This window comes from Numenius arquata, chromosome 4, assembly GCF_964106895.1.
Source record: "Numenius arquata chromosome 4, bNumArq3.hap1.1, whole genome shotgun sequence".
In the NCBI taxonomy this organism is placed as follows: domain Eukaryota; kingdom Metazoa; phylum Chordata; class Aves; order Charadriiformes; family Scolopacidae; genus Numenius; species Numenius arquata.
Window position 1 is genome coordinate 8,664,380 of NC_133579.1, and position 19,303 is coordinate 8,683,682.

The window sequence follows — 19,303 nt, forward strand, 5'->3', positions numbered from 1 at the left end:
GATAAATCCCTTTAGCGATTCTTTTTACAACACAGCTAACCTAAGGCTGGTATTACTGCATTATTTTTGATGATATTATCACCCTGGAAGAATACCAATTCAAGAAATCAGCATTCAGTGTTCCTACTCCAAACATTTAAATTAGAACAAAATCAGCTGCTTCCTCCTAGTTATCTACATTGAAACATGATTAATGAACAGCAAAATCTAAATCTGAATGGAACCATCTCCTGTTCCTAGGTTCCAGGTGAAGCGTTTTGAGTTGCAAAACTGAGGATGTGAGCTAAGAGTCTTTCTGGCAGCATTACAGTGTTATCTCACACTGTCCTCTGTCATTTACTGCCTGATCTCCCTTTAAATACTTTCTCCTTCATAATTATTATCTGCAGTTGACCACTGGACTTTGAAACTGCAAACTGCTTTCCCTATCTTTTGCTTCCTGCTGTAATACTTTGAAATCATACGGTTTGGTTTCTATTGCCAAGGTTACAAGTGACATGACTCAAGAGGGAGAAGGCAGAATAAATTGCATGCAAATAGGGAGTTCTTTAATTGCTACAAAATATGACAATGTCACAACCGGAAAAAAAAAAAAAAAGCTGTGGTACTTAGAATCTGGTGCTCATTCAGTGGTGAATAGAAAAAATAATTAAAAATAAAACCTGTAATAAGTGGGAAAGGGAGTAAACAAATATTGATATGAAGTAGAAATTGTGGACTACAAGAATATTGACGAACACTTTAGGGAAAAATCCATAGCTAGGGTTCACACAAATAAGTAACCATTTTCGAACTATATTAGTAAGAAAAGAAACACTAAGTCAGTTACTGGCTGAGACTGTGGAATTGTTAATGACGACAGAGAAACAAAATATTCATAAATATTTTGAGTGTTCCATGTTTGGAGAGAAGGAGTCTGATCTTCTTACATCATGCGTGGATATAGAATTTTACAGTTTATCAATAGCTAAGTGGTATAATACAATATCAGAAAACTTAGAATTTTTAAATCTGATTTTAATTTATGTACTCACACCCTAGAGTTCTACAAGAATTGGCTGAACAGATCTTCAGTCTTTTCCTCAATTTTTAATAAATCCAGGAAAATATTACAAGACTTCAATAATTTTAACATTATGTAAATATTAAAGAAAAAAAGAGAGGAATGAGATAATGTAGGTAATTACTGCCTAATTAGGCTGATGACAGTTCCAGGAAAAATATGAAACACATTGATATGGGATTGCAGTCATAAAAGCTTGATGGAGAGGAATATAATTAATGCTAGTGACAACAGTTTTACAGAAAGTATGTCTTGTCAAACAAAACATATATAGTGAGATTACAGGCTTTTTATGAGGCATATGATTTACTAGTGTACAAGATTATTAAAGATGAACACTAGGGCTCATTGAAATGAATGGCATCTTAGGTCAACTGACTGTAAAATGATAGCGCAGGCTGAGTCCACATTGTGTAGACTGGCTCCCGGATACCCTGAATCAGAAAGAGGATTTAATGTTTATACTAAACAGCAGCAGGACAAGAGCTCCAATGTCTGATTCAACAGAAAAAAAAACCAAGACCAAACAAAAAAAGAACCCCCAAAAGACCCCAACCAACCAAAACTAATGTGAATGGTCGATTTTTTCACATAAAAAAGAAATAAATGAGAACACAGAGGTGAAAACAAGAGCTACACAGGAGAATTCTGATGTTTGCATTTTTAATGTGGAAAATATCCAGAAAAAAGCTAAAACCAAGATATGCTGGTCTTGACACTCTAAGAAGTGTTAACGAGCTCCTCTTGTTTAGACCACACAGAGGTGACCAAAGTGGGTGAGTACATTAGAGAGGAAACAAAAAGCAATAAAGGCTCTTCCATTGAGGCAAACAAGCATGATATGAACCAGCGGCTGGAAGTTAAAGCCAGATAAATTCAGATTAGAATTGGGTACCCATTAGTTAACACTGAAGGGGGTTAACCACTGGAACAAACTGTCAAAGTAATGAATTCTTCATTTCTTGAAGTCTTCAGGTCATGCATTTCAGGAAAATATACTGTAGCAAAACACAAGTTATTATTTATTGATAGCCAAATAATTAACTTAATACATGAGTGACTGTGTGAAATGCAATAGCTTGTGATATAGGAAACCAGATCACACCCTAAATGTTTGATTTCATAGCTTTACCATAGTGGGGCATGTGAGCACTTTGTCATCTATGGATGTCTACACATTGATAAGCAAAACTAAGTAGATTGAATGAAGAACTTACTCTTTTTTTTGGCCATCATTTTACAGAATCAAATGTGTTGTCATCCCCCTGCATCCCCTTTCTCATGAGCTTCCCAGATGGAAAGTCAACATCTTTAAGCCACCACTTACTTGTGCTCTTCTAGTGAAAAACTGCTCAGGCTCGTTATTTAGCTCATTCTCTCATTTTATTTTAAACAGTAGATATTGTGTCTTTCCCTGATTCAGTGATTCTTTTTGAAACATTTAATTTGCAGGTGGTGGATGTAACATCTATCAGTTTCGCTGACAAAAAAGCCACTTCATTTCAATAGGAATTAGATGAAACTCATAATCCTTCAGGAATCTCGCTGAATGTTAAAGATCTGAAATTACTACAGTTAAGTAAATAAATATTTATCATCTCCTTATGGCAGATTTTTCCTCTAAGCATCCCATCTTCTTCCTTGAATTTGGGTCTGGGCTTATCTTTAGTTCTTCTTCCTTCCTAAAGAAATAAAGAACTATTTACATAGGAGTTTTGCCATGTCAGGGCCCTTGATTATCATTTGCATTCTGTGTTTCAGACAGATTGTATTTCATCCTTTATCTGACTTTTCCTTTTGGCTTACCAGGGGAAAAAAAAACCCACCTCACTTCCCTTCTACTCTGCTATTGTCTGCAGGATTTCACTTCACTTTTGTACTTACTTTACTTCATCAGCAATTCCTGTTATCTTTGACACTTTTTATAATTCTTTACAGATTTTTTCCTGGGCTAGATCCTGTTAGGGAAAATAAAAGCTCCAGGAGACTACACTAGATTATTCTCTATTTTTTTTTTTTTTATTGTGCCCTTAATTACACTGTATTTTTTATTATTTCTTCGCTTCCCTTTTGACTGTGATATTTTTAGTCCTTAGAAATGGCTTACTATTCCTTGGGTTTTCTTTGAAGAACTTGAAACTATCCTGCTGTAGTTTTAGTATCCTCTAGATGTACATGTGAATTCTCATGGGCAGCCATAATAGCCCCATTTCACACATTTGAACCCGGGGAAGAATATATGCCAATTATGCTCATTGGTTTAGAAATGTTAGCCTGTTCTTATTTTCCCTTCATCTCTTGTGCACTCTTACAGATGCAATTTTGCACGTAAGAGCTTTATACCTGTACTGTGGAAAAACTTGTGTACACGCTTTCAGATCAAGGTGTCGATCTTTTAATTCCCCCCCCCCAACCCATGTATATTTTAAAGTGAAACGCGTGAAGCGTGCGCAGGACCAACCTGCGGTCCCACGAACTGGCAAAGCCGAGAAGCACAAATTTACACTCACAAACCATAAAACACAAAAGGCCACTTGAAACCACCTTTTGGTGGGGATGTGAGGGGAAATCGGGATCCAGCGGACATATTTTGCAATGTTAGCAGGATGGCATTTGCCAATGTAAACTGGACTTGCAAACATTCAGAGTCTCTCACTATAAATGGTTTCTCTTTGCTATAAATGCTCCCTTTATTAAAAATGGTCTCTCTTCACCTTTTCATCTTGGACTATTTATACTACCCGACCATCCTTTTCCTTTTTGCAACACATTACTTCAGCTGCAGAAAAAAATGATAGGCAAAGAATATTATTCCAAGAATACTGGAATACTATTCCTTGTAATGAACTAGTTCCTTTCAAAACGTGCGGAGAGGTTTTCAATTTTTTTATATATAAGCTTGTGCTTTAACGGTCAATTGCAGAAACTTTCTGCTTACACTTCTGAGTTTGGAAAAGAATCAGACTTATTTGGGAGAGTAATCTGGCAAGAAATAAGGATAGAAACAAGACCATGGGAGAGATGATTGCTGGCCAACTTCATAGTCCAACACAGGAAGCTAAATAGGAAGCCTGAAAAAGCTAGATGACCCTGATCCCTTCAGTTGCCTGTGTTGCTGTATGGACATTGCCTTTTCTTTCAGGACACCTTGGCAAGAACTGAGATCTGACTTGGAGAAGCCTAGACGGACTCTAAATTGCCACAGATGGACTGCTCTAATATCCCACAGAACATTTCTCTCCTTATCATAATATTAAGTCCTGTGTGCCCTCAACTACTCTATGCTGGCAGGAAGATAATAAAGAAAAAAGTGAATAATAAAGGAAATATGATCATCTCTCAGTCTGAATTTCTCATCCCTCAAATCAGAGCAATACCCACCAGTTCCGTGGCCTACACGAAGTCCTGCAGGTAGGACTGTATAGTTTAAAATAACTTGTATGTAATTCTGCTTTTCTTTTTCCGACAGATTTCTTGGTAAAAGGTACAGTTCTCTGCATTGGACTCTCCCTGTCGGAGTGGTGAAAGTAATAAGTATAGTTGTTGAAATGCAACCTCTTAAAAAAAATGTTGCTAGTCATTAATGACAATTTAGGCATAAAAATTTCAGTATTTGGATGCAGAATTCTCATTCAGGCCTGGTTTTGCCAGCATATACATTTTAAGGTGTTTAGGGAAGCTATGCTGTCTTTTGAAAAAAATCAGTGGCTGTATAACAAATAGTAATAAGTATATCTAGATATAGGATATACAAGAACATTTGTTTGCAGTCTCACCAGGATTAAGTATTACACCAAACATATTTCAAAATGCTGCTTCTCGGCTGACAAACAGGGATGTCAGAGACGCCGCAGCTTCTCAACTACTGTCCTCTGAGTTCAAAGAGGAACTGTTAAGCCCTGGCTCTGTGCCCGAGCTTTTTTTTCCTGATATCATCGAAGGGTGTGTGATCATTAATCCCAGTTAAACAAGAAGTCAGCATGTTCCACAGAATCAAAGGCTGAGCTGGGTTTCAGGAGAGAGGTGCTTCTGCTGGTGAGGTGCCATGTCACTTTGGCTGGGCTTCTACTTTTCACCCATCAATTTGGTACTGGCTTGAGGGCCATAACCACCCCTTCCTACAGATTTTTCAGCATGGGCAGCCAATGTAGCAAACACCACAAGCAATAAATTTTTACAGAGTAAAGAGTGCATTTACGTGTATTATAGTTATATATTTAACAAGTTTTCTTAGTAAAGTCAACTATTGGGAGCTTCTACACAAACTTAAACTTTCGATATCTAGTAATAACACTTCTGAAGATTGATACAAGGCCAGTTTAGGAGAGAGATGGAACACAGACGGCTGGCACAAACCGTTTGTTCCCTGCAAAGAGCGCACTTAATTAAAGAGGAAAGAACTGTAAAGTGGAAGTAGGTGCCTTGGGACAAGCATATCAGGTGACACAACACTGCAACGGTGAGTGTTTGTAGATGATTGCACAGTACACCAGTGTGTGGCAAAGGGCAGCGCACAGGGCACCATCAGTAAACTACATACAGGAACAAAAACGGGCTGACAGAGCACGGCACTTTCAAGAGCGCCTACCTCGTTACAGGAGACCAAATCCCACTGATCTTGAACAAGGCTTAGATCATACCTCTGTCCCCACACCTGATTGTCTCAACCCTTTTACTTGAAGCTGGGTCCCCAAATGACTGGGTTGGTTTGTGCAGAGATTGGTCGGGTCAATATCTGCATTTGTGGTTGGAGTTTAATGTGAGGGCTCTGTCCCATGCCCCATTTCACTGTGGAGACATACCCTTGAACTCCTTTGTTACATGCTTCACCATTAAAGAAGTTGTAGGAATCTAATCTGCTGATTAGATCGTGCTATTTCTGACTGATACTATGGAAGAAATAGGATATCTGCACAAAAAGCAACTCAGCAGACGTATGGGAATAAAGAAATGCCAGCTATTCAGTAAGGCTTTACCTGCTATGCCTAATTTTACAGAGAGATATGAAACGAATGGAAAGGTTAAAAGGAAGGGCAACTAATACCAGCAGCTTAGTTCTTAAGTTCAGTTATGAGTGGAAAGCCATGAAAACTATTTATTGCAAAACAGGAACTCGCAGGTCTGATAATGTTGCCCCTCATAAGTGTGAAATTCTAGAACAGACGTCCCACAGGAAAGCTACTGCAGGAAAGGATTTAATAGAGGGCATGAATGAAGTACTGTGCTTCAAGGAGCAAGGGAATGAACCCAGCCTCCTAGGACTGTTTTTTTTTTTTAAAAATGTGAGGCTCTGTTTGAAGAGGAAAATGAATTTCCAGTCAGATGGACCAGAATCAGTGATGATTTAGTTTGTTTTTTCCCCATGTGGTGGAGCAATGATTGAAAGGGACCGACATTAATAGAAACAACTTGTGTGTGTTTAAGAAGCAATTAGGGAATAAAACATAACAACTAATAAAGCCAGTTTGGTATGGGAGATGGGTATGCATAATACAACATGGTATCTCGTGACTAAAATTCATGTTAAAAAATCTGAGTGTTCTGTTTGTATTGATGTCAGGTGCTCGCTATATGAGGAAAAATTTGCTTTTTTTCCTCAGTAAGCTGTACCATGGTTGTAGTTTATTTGGGTAGTATATATTCCTTTCAACCATCAGTACTGAGGGTAGTAACTAATGATCCTGCAGAACAGAAGCGACAGAGCTGGGCTCCCTTGCTTGATCGGTGGCTCCCTTATCCTCACTGAGAGTCCCCCATCCACGGGAGGGACACAGTGCTGTGGTGTGAGGAGGAACCACAGCATCACAGAATGGCTGAGATTGGAAGGAACTTCTGGAGATCACCTTGTCCAAATCCCCTGCTCAAGCAGAGCCACTCAGAGCAAGTTCCCCAGGATTGTGTTCAGACGAATACCTCCAGCGATGGAGACTCCACAACCTACTTGGGCAACGTGTACCAGGACATAGTCACGTTCAGAGTAAAAAAGTTTCCTGACGTTCAGAGGAAACCTCCCATGTTTCAGTTTGTGTCCATTGCCTCTGGCTTGTCACTGGGCACCTCTGAAAAGAGCCAGGCTCTATCCTTTTTGCATCTTCCCTTCAGGTACTTGTGCACATCGATGAGATCCCCCTGAGCCTGCTCTTCCCCAGGCTGAACAGCCCCAGCTCTCTGCCTTTCCTCACGGGGGGAGATGCTCCAGTCTCTTAACCTACTTCGTGACCCTTCGCTGGACTCTCTCCAGTGTGTCCATGTCTCTCTGGCACCGGGGAGCCCAGAACTGGACCCAGCCACCCCAGGTGTGGCCTCACCAGCGCTGAGGAGAGGGACAAGATCACCCTCCTTGACCTGCTGGCGTCGCCTTGCCGAATGCAGCCCAAGGTATCACTCACCTTCTTTGCGGCAGGGGCACAATGGCTGGCTCTTGTCCAACCTACTGCCCACCAGGACCCCCAGGTCCCTTTCCTGCCGAGCTGCTCTCCAGCCTGGTGCCCCCCAGCCTGTGCCGGGGTTGTTCCTCCCGGGGGTCAGGGTTCCACCCTTCCCTCTGTTGAAGCTGCTGTCCCCTGGTGTCCCCAAACCGCCTGTGCCAAGCCCAGCGGGGCAGCGGCAGCTGCGGGGGACACCCCCCCCCCCCCCTACCCCACACCACCCCCGGGCGAGGGGAGCAGCCTGGAAGGAAAGGGAAGGGAGACGCAGGGAGGGCAGAGGAGCAGCGACACACAGGGGACACCAGCCGGGACGCCGCCCGCTCTCCTTCTCCCTTCTCCGCCGGCTGCCACCCTCTCGCCCGCCCCGCCGCGACACCGGGACAGCCACCGGCTCCCGGGACCGCCCGCCGGCCGCGCCCCCCCTGCCCCTGCCCCGCCGGAGGACGACACCCGCCGGCGGAGGGCGGGCCGAGGCGGGGTGCGGAGCGGCCGCCAGCCCGCCGCAGCCCCCCTCACACGCACCGCCCGCCCGAGGGGAGCCGGGGCCGCTGGCAGGGGCGCCCGCCCATGGCTGACAGGAACCTGATCGAGGGCGCCGAGCCCTCCCCGCCCCGGGAGGAGGCTCCGGAGTGGGGCTACGAGGAAGGTGAGGAAACTTTCCCCGCGGCCGGGGGCGAGTGGGGAGGATTTCAGCGGCGGAGCGGAGGGAAAATCGACCCCCCCTCCCCGCCCAACACACACACTCCCCCGGCCGCCGGCGGGAGCGGGGAGGCGGCGGCGGGAGAGCGGCGCGGAGCGGCGGCCGCGGAGCCGCCCGGTAGCGGTGGCCGGGGCCGGGGTGTCGGGGAGCAGCCCCTGTCCCCCCCGGCTTCCCGCGGCGGTGGGTGATGGCGGGGAGGGTCGGGCTGGCCCGGGAAGCCGCCGTGCAGCGCTCGGTGCCGGGTCTGCCCTTAACGGCTTCTCCCCTTGTGCCTCAGGGGTGGAGTGGGGGCTGATTTTCCCGGATGCTAACGGGGACTACCAGTCGCCCATTAACTTGAACTCGAGGGAAGCCAAATACGACCCCTCGCTCCTGGAAGTGCGGCTGTCGCCCAACTACGTCGTGTGTCGTGACTGCGAGGTGATCAACGACGGGCACTCCATCCAGATCGCCCTGAAGTCAAAGTCAGGTATGCCGAAACGCGGCCTTCGCGCTCCCCGCTAAAGCTTGTGTTTGCCTCCATTCCGGCTGTGCCTGCATCCCGGAGCATCGGAAGGGCAGCTGTGCCCGTCAGCGAGGGGTTGTCCTCCCTCGGCATGGACTGCGGCCGGTAAGAGCTTTGCTGTTGGCTCCAGTAGGGAAAGGAGCCAGCTTTGCAAGGAGAGCTGCAGGTTGCGATGGATGGTCAGTCAGATCGGTGCAGAGCGTGTCCAGGGATTCCTCCCTGTGGTGGTGTCATCTAATCCGCTGGCTTTAGCAGTTGCCCACATTCAGAAGCAGTCCAGACTATCGCTAAGAACAGTGTGATGCCAAACTGCTTTGTACAGCTGGCAAAATTTGCCCTTGGTCCAAAGACTATGCAAGTTAAAAGAGCTTTTTCCATTAGTTTGAGTGGGCTGTGAATGCTAACTACAGACTCGGGCAGCTTAAGAGAGATACTCCAGTTATACATGCAAACAATGTTGATGAAGAGCAGGTAGCACAGCAGTCCTCATTTTCTTAAAGGGTTTTTTGGTGTCATTCATCCAATAAGAATGAGAAGCAAATAATGAAAGAAACAGTTCCAACTTAAATGAAATTGCAGTATCTCATTCAGACCTTTCATCTGGATAAACTGTTCTGTATGGAGGAGACAACTGTCAAGAAAATAGGAGGAAAAAAAGTTGTTTGTGCTTTCCATCAACTGTGGTAGTTCTTACCACGTGTTTGGAAGAGCATCCAAGTTATTCTAACCAGTCTTAGCTAGCTACAGCCTTTTGGGGGTATTTAAACGGCTGAACATTGTCAAAACATGAGACATTCCAACTTTTGTTTCCTTCTGAGATCCCAGTAGTCGTGAGCTACAGCTGTGCTGGGAGTGAGGGAGTCAGTTTAGTTTTACACTGAGTTCTTTAATAAAGAAGGGTTTGTTATTTTAATAATTATGCTTTCCTTTATAATTTCCTTTCCATGATAAATTCCATGTATTATTGCGACACAGAACATTTCTTTCCACAGAATTTTGCAGATTTCCAATACAATATAAATTTTGTGCTCCCAGTCAGTTTTACTGCCTTAATCAGGAGCAGAGCTCTTTTCCCAAGCAGCAAGGTTCTCTCTGCAGGAGCAGGAAGGTTCTTGAATTCTCCTGTGGAGGAAGTGAGAGTGACTGCAAATGACATCATCACTTGCATGCCAAAATGCAACTCCTTCAACCCTACCTTTCCCAAGGCCAGTTTGGAACTTAGTAGCAATAATTAATGAGGTGGGACCAACACACTTAAATGCATGTTCAAAACCACTGGAGACTTAGGAGAAGGAGAGACTTCTTTCTAAACTTGAATGCAGTCTGATGCCAGACTGATGAGTCTTGAAATATGAGAAAATGTGAAGTAGAATAAGAGTTTATGACTGAGATATGGAATTATGATTTCGGAAATCTTGTTTTAGTTTCAGCTTTTCCTTAGATTTCATGTTACATAATTTTCCATTCTCCGTTTGTAAACTGGGGGTGATTTACCCATTTTTGGGTGGGGGAAGACAACATTTATTATGCCTACCAAGAGAAGAAAAGAGTTAATAAGCTGTGTTTGACCTAGTATTCTGGCCAATTTTCAGGGATTGCGGAAACTCCTGCAGCTTCTTTTCCTCACGGGGGATCTCTGATGACAAATCCATTTAGCCAGATTATTTTAATGGGAACTGTTGAGCACTAAATGCTTTTGAAACTCTGTCCAATTAATGTGGAAGAGATCCTCATCTACTGTGACGTTAACAGTCAAAGAAAAACTTACTTGTGGAAAAACGTAAACTGATTAAGATATATATTAAAAATAAATTTGTCGTTACTAGTGATTGATTTTATCCTTTAATTCAAGACACACAGTCCATCTGGAATTCCCAAATCCTACTTATTACTTAATTGCAAACATTTCCACAGGCTGCTTCCAGTTTGATCGTGGTTACATGTGTTATACATTAGGTGGAAGAAGCATGACCAACTGTGTAATGGAATTGTATATTGAAAAACGCTTTAGAGGATATCCTACTGACAGAGAGACTTCTCTTAAGCCAGAAGTGGATTGCACAGTGGATGATGGTTTCAGAATCGTTTTCTAATGAGGATCAAAAATTGCTGGAAGGCAAAGCGAAGTTGCACGTTTGACGCATTGACAAGGATCAAGATTTGATGAAAGGCAAAAGAAAGATAAACATGCTTCATGCACTGAAGTGTTTTTATCATGGGATCAGTGTTATAACTTAAGCTTCAGAAATAAACTCTTTGAAGCTGCTGCAGGTTCAAGACTCCATCATAGAGAGAACATTTGTTCTAGTTACACTTTCTCTAGGACCAATATTTTAAAACAGAGAAAATGCACCATTTTCCTAAGAAGTAGCACTAGTTAAGTATCATGTTTCTTTATATTTGTCCAGATTTCCCGAAATACTTTAATTGGTTGTTTCCCCTGATATTCACCAGATTTAGGGATTTTCCCTATGGGATATAGGTATACATAGAATATAGATAAAGCAAGTTTAAGAAGCAAATCTGAATCTGTAACTACATTTAGGACACTTCATTTTAGAAACCCTAATGGCTCTTAGATTAGTAAAGAAGAATTATCAGAGGAAGGTTAATCAGAATATGTTACTTTTTTCTTCAGTGTAATTGCTTATGAAAACTATAACTGATCAGTTTTCTTTCAGGTTTTTTATAGTTCTGTACTTTTGTTTTTATGTTTTTACAGCTGAATATGATTCAATTCCTAAAGTATGTTTTAGTGTTATACTATGTCTTGTGCTCCAAACTAAGGCCATTTAGTTTGTTTGTCAAAATAACTTTATATTATGGAACTTTAATTCCCTAAAGCTGTAGATTATGCAATGAATTAATCCTTATCAATTATCAGAGATTGTAAAAGATTAATTCAAAGTCTATGAAACATAAGCTAGTATTTAATGGATTCTGGAGGAGACTATGATTGCCCTTAAGTAAAATCCAGCCCTGCCTAGAAGCCAATATTCAATGGTTTCAATGGGAAATTACCTACAGTTTATGGAGTAGGATTTGATCTGAAGCAGATTCACAAATCCCTGGGCAAGATGTTTACATTGATTAATTCCAAAATCAATTGGGCCTCACAAGGAACAGTTGCTTGCTTTTACTATTTATCGGGGAAAATGCAGAAGTATTGAGCTATTATATAATATTTGTGTGTGTGTGTTGCAGTTGTGGATAGATGCTTTTAAGAAATTCCGGATGTTTAAAAAACTGAAGTAAAAAGAAAAAAAAGCCATGGCTCCCTAGAAACTGTTTTTAAGTAAATAAGGTGTATTGTTGCTCCTGTGTGTAGGTTTGATTACATTTGGATATGGAGGCATTCTGTATCTCAGAAGCCTGACAGGTGGTGTATGGCTGAACAACTTTACCTAGCAAAATATTGGCAATCAAAAGTTTTCTATCAGTTTCTGTGGCTCATAGCAAATACAGGTGATGGGAGAGTAAGCATTTGGGCAAGTTGGAGGTAGTTACCAGCTCAATTCAGCCCCCCCCTGCCATCTGTTTAAAGCACACAGCTACTGTCTAGATAAGAGCAATAAACATATGAACTCTTGGGGCTGATGTTTTTATTTGGTGCTGTGACCAGCTGTTCTGCCTCCTAAAACAAAGGGTGCAGCAGGGCAGCAGTTTCACTGCTGTTCGTAACTGCCTGAATTCGCGCTCTGTACTCACACGGCACTTCAAAAGTAAAGATGTCAAGTGTCTCAGCTTCACTCTTCTCCTCTCTAGTACCGCTGATGATAAAGAAGCTTGCAACAATCTCCCCATTGTGTTTGGGGAATATATTCAGTGGCTTGTTCTGCTTCGAAAGCCACGTTCCTTACCATTTGTCTTCTTTCCCCAGTGTTAATAGGGGGGCCACTACCTCGAGGACATGAATTTGAGCTGCACGATGTTCGGTTTCACTGGGGGAGAGAAAACCAGCGTGGGTCTGAACACACAGTTAATTTTAAGGCCTTTCCCATGGAGGTAAGAGTGACGCTGCATTGCATAACACTCACTAAATGCAAAAGACTTTATTTCATAGCCTGAATTCCTGGTAATTCAAAAGAGGGTTTCTTTTAAGCTCAGCATTTTATGGCTTTATATTTTAACCACAAAGCTATCTTGCTGAGGTGTGCTTTAGTGCAGGTAAATTAGGATATGCATCTGGAACAGAATGCCTCCAGCACTCATCACATTGTGTGATTAATTGGTCATAAAGTTAACTTGCAGAATTATTAACTGCTGTCTTAATAATATTAGCGTTCTAACAAGATCTGCCATTTCAACACTTCCCATGTCACCTTGACTAATAGCTATAGATGGGGAGAACTAGCCACTGGAACTATTTCCATGGTGAATAATAACACCTTGGGTAAATTTGGAGTAGGTGCAGAGCAATTTGTTCGTGAAATAGCTTTACATACCTGAAAATTGAAGATTATATGATATTCTTGGGTATGTTCTATAATATCTCAATGAATTACAAAATTTTGAAACACAAAGTGATAATGCAGTCTGAAAAAAAAATCCAGCAGTTTCTGGGGTGTCAGTCGGAGCTCCTAGGCAACCCAAAATACTGGGAACTATTTCTCCTGCCCTCCAGCAGCTGTTCAGCATATTACTTAACTTCCCACAGTCCCGTTTCTTACACTTGTCAAGGAGTGGCTTGGAGTATGCCCTAGACCCTGGGCTGCACAACTAGTTTTAACAGATGCCAACCCCGATGTTTGGTGTCTTCAGCTTTGCATCTTTTGTTTCAGTTGTTGTGCGCTATTGGTTTTAAAGAAACTCAAGGTTTTTTTTCAGAGTTCTTTGAGTTATTCTTGCCTTATTTATCTATCATAATCCCTCACAAGCCTTTTTCTCGGTGGTGTTCAGTGCTAGGAAATTTGTTATTGTAGCATTATATTCATGAGTGCCAGGCTACTGGAACAGAACCGCTTTACAGAAAAGGATATAATAAGTATTAAAGCACCTGCTGCAGAACTAAGTGTAAAAAGCTTGTGGACTTACACCATCAGTCTAATTCTTGGCATTGTTCGGGTACTTTCTTTAAGAACTGTGGGTCAGATCTTGGTCTCTGCCGTTTGTTATTTTGCATTGGTCCATCAAAAAACTCCATATATAAAGTGACTCACAGGGGCTTTGCAGGTTGATTTCAGGCAGATCCTCTTTGCAGGTTGATTTCAGGCAGATCCTGGCAATTCAGGACTGTTACTTAAATGGGGAAGACTCAGCAACCAAAGGGAAAGCAGAAGAATCACCTCTGCATCCTGGTTACCTGGCATAATATATATAATATGTTTTTTATGGGCAGTAGGACCTTCAGGATACTGCAGTGTTTCTCTGAGGCAGGAAGTAGCTTGTTCGTTATGAAACAGCTCTGCTTTGTGCTTTTCCTCAAGGCTGATCCAGCATGTGGTGGTCAAGAAATATTGACATGAACTATGTCAAGAACTGTACTTGGGAGTCTGTCAGGGTCTTCTCTCTCCTTGTTATTAGGACCACTTTGCAAAGCATGTGTGTGAACAGTCCATTGATAATCTGCAGAAACCCCAGAATTCACTATTCTACATCAGTTCAGAGAAAAATCTACTTGACCCAGAGATGCAAAACAGCAAACTTAATCTGTCATGCAGGGATTTCATTCTTCACCTACTTTAAAAGCAGCACAGCAGCTGCACAAACAGAATTCTGGCACAGCTGAAGAACATCACCTGGAGGTGAGCGAGCCGGTGTTACCCCATCTCTCATATGTAAGCAGCTTTCAGCTAGACTCTGATCTCCAAGAAATAACTACTGATGCAGAAATTCTGTAGCAGAAGAGAATTACTTATAATACACTTTGAACGCAGTGTGAATGTTTAATTTTGCAAACAGATCCTTAAGCAGGTTAACTTTCCTGGCAGAAAATGACAGCATGGCTTGTCCTATCCAAGTCAGTTGCACACAGATGTATGGGCTGAGCCAGTTCATCATCTTCTGCCCCGTGTTGCAAGAAAGTGCCGGGCAATTTGTTCGATGAATGAGCTGCGTTTCCTTCCGCTATGTGCACAAAGAGCTGCCATATTAAATCCATCTCAGATTGTCCAAATCAAATATTATACTTGAGCAAGAATAAAACAGGTGCTTGTGACCACTGTAAACGTTTATGAAGTAGTACACCTGAAAGTCCAGAATGGAAGATTTTCTGTTTCCATTCCAGGGATTGCCTCACCTAATTTTTATTTGTGGAGAACAATACTTTTGATCAGGGGGCAAGGAAATCTTATTTTCTTAACTTTTAACCTTAGCATTGGTTTATACTGCTGTTGGAAATCACTGTAATTCTGAACGCATGTTGGGGTTGATTTTCACTGGGTTTGTTAGTTACTGGACACAAACAGTGACAGGTGCCTGTTTTGGCTATATACAAACAGTCTGGTGTAGTTCATGCTTTTGTCCTGTGCTAAATGCAAAATCAACATCTAGAACATCTCTCTTATGAGGAAAGGGTGAGGGACTTGGGTCTTTTTAGTTTGGAGAAGAGAAGACTGAGGGGGGATCTGATCAACACCTATAAATACTTAAAGGGTGGGTGTCAAGAGGATGGGGCCAGTCTTTTTTCAGTGGAGCACGGTGACAGGACAAGAGGAAATGTGCACAAACTTGAACATAGGAAGTTCTGTCTAAACATGAGGAGGAACTTCTTTCCTGTGAGGGTGGCAGAGCCCTGGAACAGGCTGCCCAGGGAGGGTGTGGAGTCTCCTTCTCTGGAGACATTCAAAACCCACCTGGACACGTTCTTGTGCAGCCTGCTCTAGGTGGACCTGCTTTGGCAGGGGGGTTGGACTAGATGTTCTCCAGAGGTCCCTTCCAACCCCATATCATTTTGTGCTTCTTTGATTCTGTGATTCTGTAAACAGGCAGTTGTTTGTGCACAAGTGCATGCCTAGAAATAGGTTGAGCACCAAGTGCATAAGTTGGGATCTTCTTCCAGTGAGCAAATCTAGTAGGATGTTTTCCTAAGAAACTAGAAATTGTTTACAAGGCAAATGATAAGGATTTTAAATTCTCCTCTCTTTGCAGGAGGAAGACAAGTCAAGGGACAAGCAGTAGTTTGAAAACATAAGTGCTTGGTTTAAGTGGGTACATTAACAACACAACAAACTAGACCCAGTTTATATACTCTATTACACCAGTATAAACCCTGTGCAGTTCTACAGAAATCAACTTTGAGTTTGACGAGATCTATCTGAGATGAATATCTACGACAATTTATTAACTGGAGCAGCAGTTTGTTTTTTTAGGACTGAAGACTGTAAGTCTTCATTTTATTATATTGGACTAAATAGTTGTGGAACAGCTTCAGATCATCAGTGTAACGATCTTTGTGAAGTATGACTAAAAAAGAGTGTTATTTTTCAAAGTTTGGAAGAGCACTGTTCAGTTACTTCCCTAGTCTCTTCACCTTTGATACCATAACTGCTTTTATAGAAATTAGGCAATATCCTGTATTAGTTGGGTAATATCCTGTGTCTCTTAGTGCAAAAATCTGCTATTTCTTACTAGACAGCTGGGGCCTTTGCGCATGGTTAGGATATATAGGTTCATGGTGAAATAGGTTAGACTACTAAGCTTATGTAACCTCTGGAACAGCTTCTTGAAATAACTCACACTGTCAAAAAACATTGTTCATGTCGCTTGGAGGCCGAGTTCATTGTTATTCCACCTTCCTTAACTGAAAAAAACAGAATGTTGACAGTAACACACCGGCGGTATCATTTTCACCGTGTTTGCAGTCAGTCAGGAGACCAGGGCAAAACAATAAATAGTTGTCAAAGGTAAGTACTGCAACACGTCTTCTTAAACAAGGGAAAAGCAGAGGGCTGTACGTATCGGTACAATACTCCTCTCTCTGCTCCTTGAAAACAAGAGCATGAAGGCTGCTCTTGCCTTTTGGCCAGAAATTGGAAGGAGACGTTTGTGCAAGCTTCTCCAGAAATCTTTCTCACCAAGGACTTCTGCACATGAACAGTGTTACTTTGCCTTTTGGCCACAGTTGCTTTGGCCACCGCTTGTGCGAAATATTTAGTAATGGTTTTAACATTGAGAGACTGTTTCTTGCCAGCAAATGGAACAAGGTGCCAAAAACTAGATTGTGCTTTGCAGTACACGTTTCCAGAGAGCAGTAAAATCCACATTTATGCCCGCATGTGAGTTACCTGAACCTGATTTAGGTGTAAGAAAGAGAGGAGCTGTTTGACATATTTATTCCTCTCCCTCAGGCCAAAAGTATGGATTGGAGAAGGAGGAAGAACAAATGAAGATCTAATGAAACTCTGACTCTCTCCCTTACCTTTGATGTATAACAGGGAGATAGAGGGGGACAGGAATAGCAAATCAATGCTATTTATTTTTGTTGTTTGCAAAGTTAAAATAGGGGCAGCTAAAAATGGAGGCCCATTGTACCCGATCTCTGTATAAACACATACAGTGCCAGTGCGAATCAGCTTACAGTCAAAAAAGACAGGAAAGGCAGCAGGAGAAAGTGAACCATTTGATGGCATCAATGCTGTTTTATAAAAAAAACCCAAACATAAAAATGTTTTCACTGCTTCTGAAGTGAAGGGAGACAGGGGAAAATTTTGCCTTAAAGGCACCTTTTACTTACTCGAGTGGTGGTGTGACCAAAAGCACATTCTGACCATAAGGGAACAGTTGTTTCCAGGCCGCTGTTCTGAAATAAAGCTATCTGAGAAAATAGAAAGGTTCCTTTCACCACTTGTAATATGACCAGGAGGATAATTCTTTGTAATCCGTCCTCTTTAAAATGTAGGATTATATTAGCTGTGAACCATGTGAAAGCTCTCAGTAGAAGAGGATTGGCAGAAAATAATTTTAAAAAGGTTTCCAAGATGTGCACGAAGATTAAAAACAGTATTGTTGTCTGCCTTACAGTTTTTGAGTAGAATAGAAAAAATCCAGTTGCCTGAAGGACCAGAATCAGTTCTGGTCTTCTCTCTTCAGTAGAAAAAAAGGTGTTCCTTTCTGTTGTGTAATGAAGAGCAGACTACTTCATTCTGTAGGCTCTTTCAGAGTTACTGAAATACCCGCTGCAATGAAGTTAAATATAATGCAAAAAACCATAGTCTACCCTTGATCTGATTTAAACCATTGAGTTTTCCTTTGTTCGTGTGAAATGACGCCTGCCTAAGGATTCTCAAACAGAGTTACAGCTTTAGGGCTTCAGGTCAAGCTGTTAACATTACGCTTACCTACCGAAGTCTTTACAGTCTTTGGTGTGGGCATTTTCCTCTGCCCAGCTCTGAAATCATATACCGTCACACTGTGCATCCCTTTTCTGGCATTTCTTGAGGGGAGGTGTCATGCTTTCAACACGGAAATTCATTCTTTGCCAACTTCTAGTATTCCTTGTGAACGTTATTTAATCTTCTGTTTGTTTTAATCAGTTTCGTAATAGCTTGTTAACAAATTATTTGGGTTAAAAAAATAAACCAGAGTATTTGTAATTGTAATAGAAGGCCTGGGAGACAGTGTGCATGCAAGCACATCTCTCCCGCTTTATGCAGAGACTTACAAACTGCAGTGGGACTGGGTAGATGTGGATTTAATCCATAATGACAGTAGTTTCTAATATGTAAGCTCAGTTCCGATATCTGTGGATTTTTGCCAGTAGCTTTAATGGGACTATGATCCCAGTCATAAACCCTAAAAGAAAAGGTTTTAAATCAAGGAGTAAATCCTGTTGCCTTAGCTGATTGCACTGATTACCTGCTTGTGAAAAAAACCTAATTCATTCCACTGGCTTTGGCAGCACAAGAGCTATGAATGAAGAGTATCTTGCTTAGGCAGTCATGAATTTAACAGGAGGCAAAAAGAACAGATTCCAGAAGGGTTTACTTAGCTTCATGCTGAGGTCTGGAACTCTGCTCAGAAATTGTCCAAGTTTTCTGGTGGACAATTAACTTGTTACTCAAAAGGCTTGGCTGGTTTTCTGAATTTTGGAACCATTGCAGATGAATACTGTGAGCTGTGGTTAAAACAGTGCGTCTTAGAAGAAAATGATGACATTCATGTAATAGCTCTATCCTTGACAAGTTATGAATAACAGATTAATAATAGTTTAAAGTAGATATGCCCATTGGACATTGTCTAATTTTTGAGGACAGAATTGTGGAAAAACACAGGAAAATCAGGCCAGTGTCTAAGCAGATGTTTTCAGTGGTGTTTTCCAAATCGGCACTGATTTATACAGAAACAGAATCTTTTAAATGTTATGTAGGTGACATTTACGAACACAACAATAATACTTAGCTTTTCACAGCACTCCATGGGCAAAATTGGTCCTAGCACTAGTTCTAGGGCTGTCATTGAATGGGATTACGTGGGATCCTAGCCCCATACATGCAGGTGTTTAAGTATTTTTCTCTGGTTTTCTACATGCCATATACTCTGCCGTCCCCTAATTGATGTGACCGCTCTTTGGGTTTTTTTGTAGTGGTACGAAGCTGGGAGTTCTCCGTGCCCTCCCAGTATGCTGGGGAACAGAAAACCAACAGCAAGATAAAAATAAAATTACCATC

The 19,303-nt window shown here is 41.9% G+C and overlaps 1 protein-coding gene across 2 annotated transcripts in view; it reads left to right on the forward strand.

The window, feature by feature from the left end:
- The first annotated feature begins 7,939 nt into the window (after nucleotides 1–7,939).
- Nucleotides 7,940–19,303, forward strand: part of CA8 (carbonic anhydrase 8) — a 54,048-nt gene continuing 42,684 nt past the window's right edge. The window contains exons 1-3 of one of the 2 annotated variants that reach the window (XM_074146333.1): nucleotides 7,940–8,137; nucleotides 8,469–8,660; nucleotides 12,577–12,701. In XM_074146333.1, coding sequence (XP_074002434.1) covers nucleotides 8,059–8,137; nucleotides 8,469–8,660; nucleotides 12,577–12,701 — 396 coding nt within the window. In that variant the 5' untranslated portion in view covers nucleotides 7,940–8,058. The remainder of the gene's footprint in view (nucleotides 8,138–8,468; nucleotides 8,661–12,576; nucleotides 12,702–19,303) is intronic. The other variant, XM_074146334.1, reaches the window with a different exon arrangement.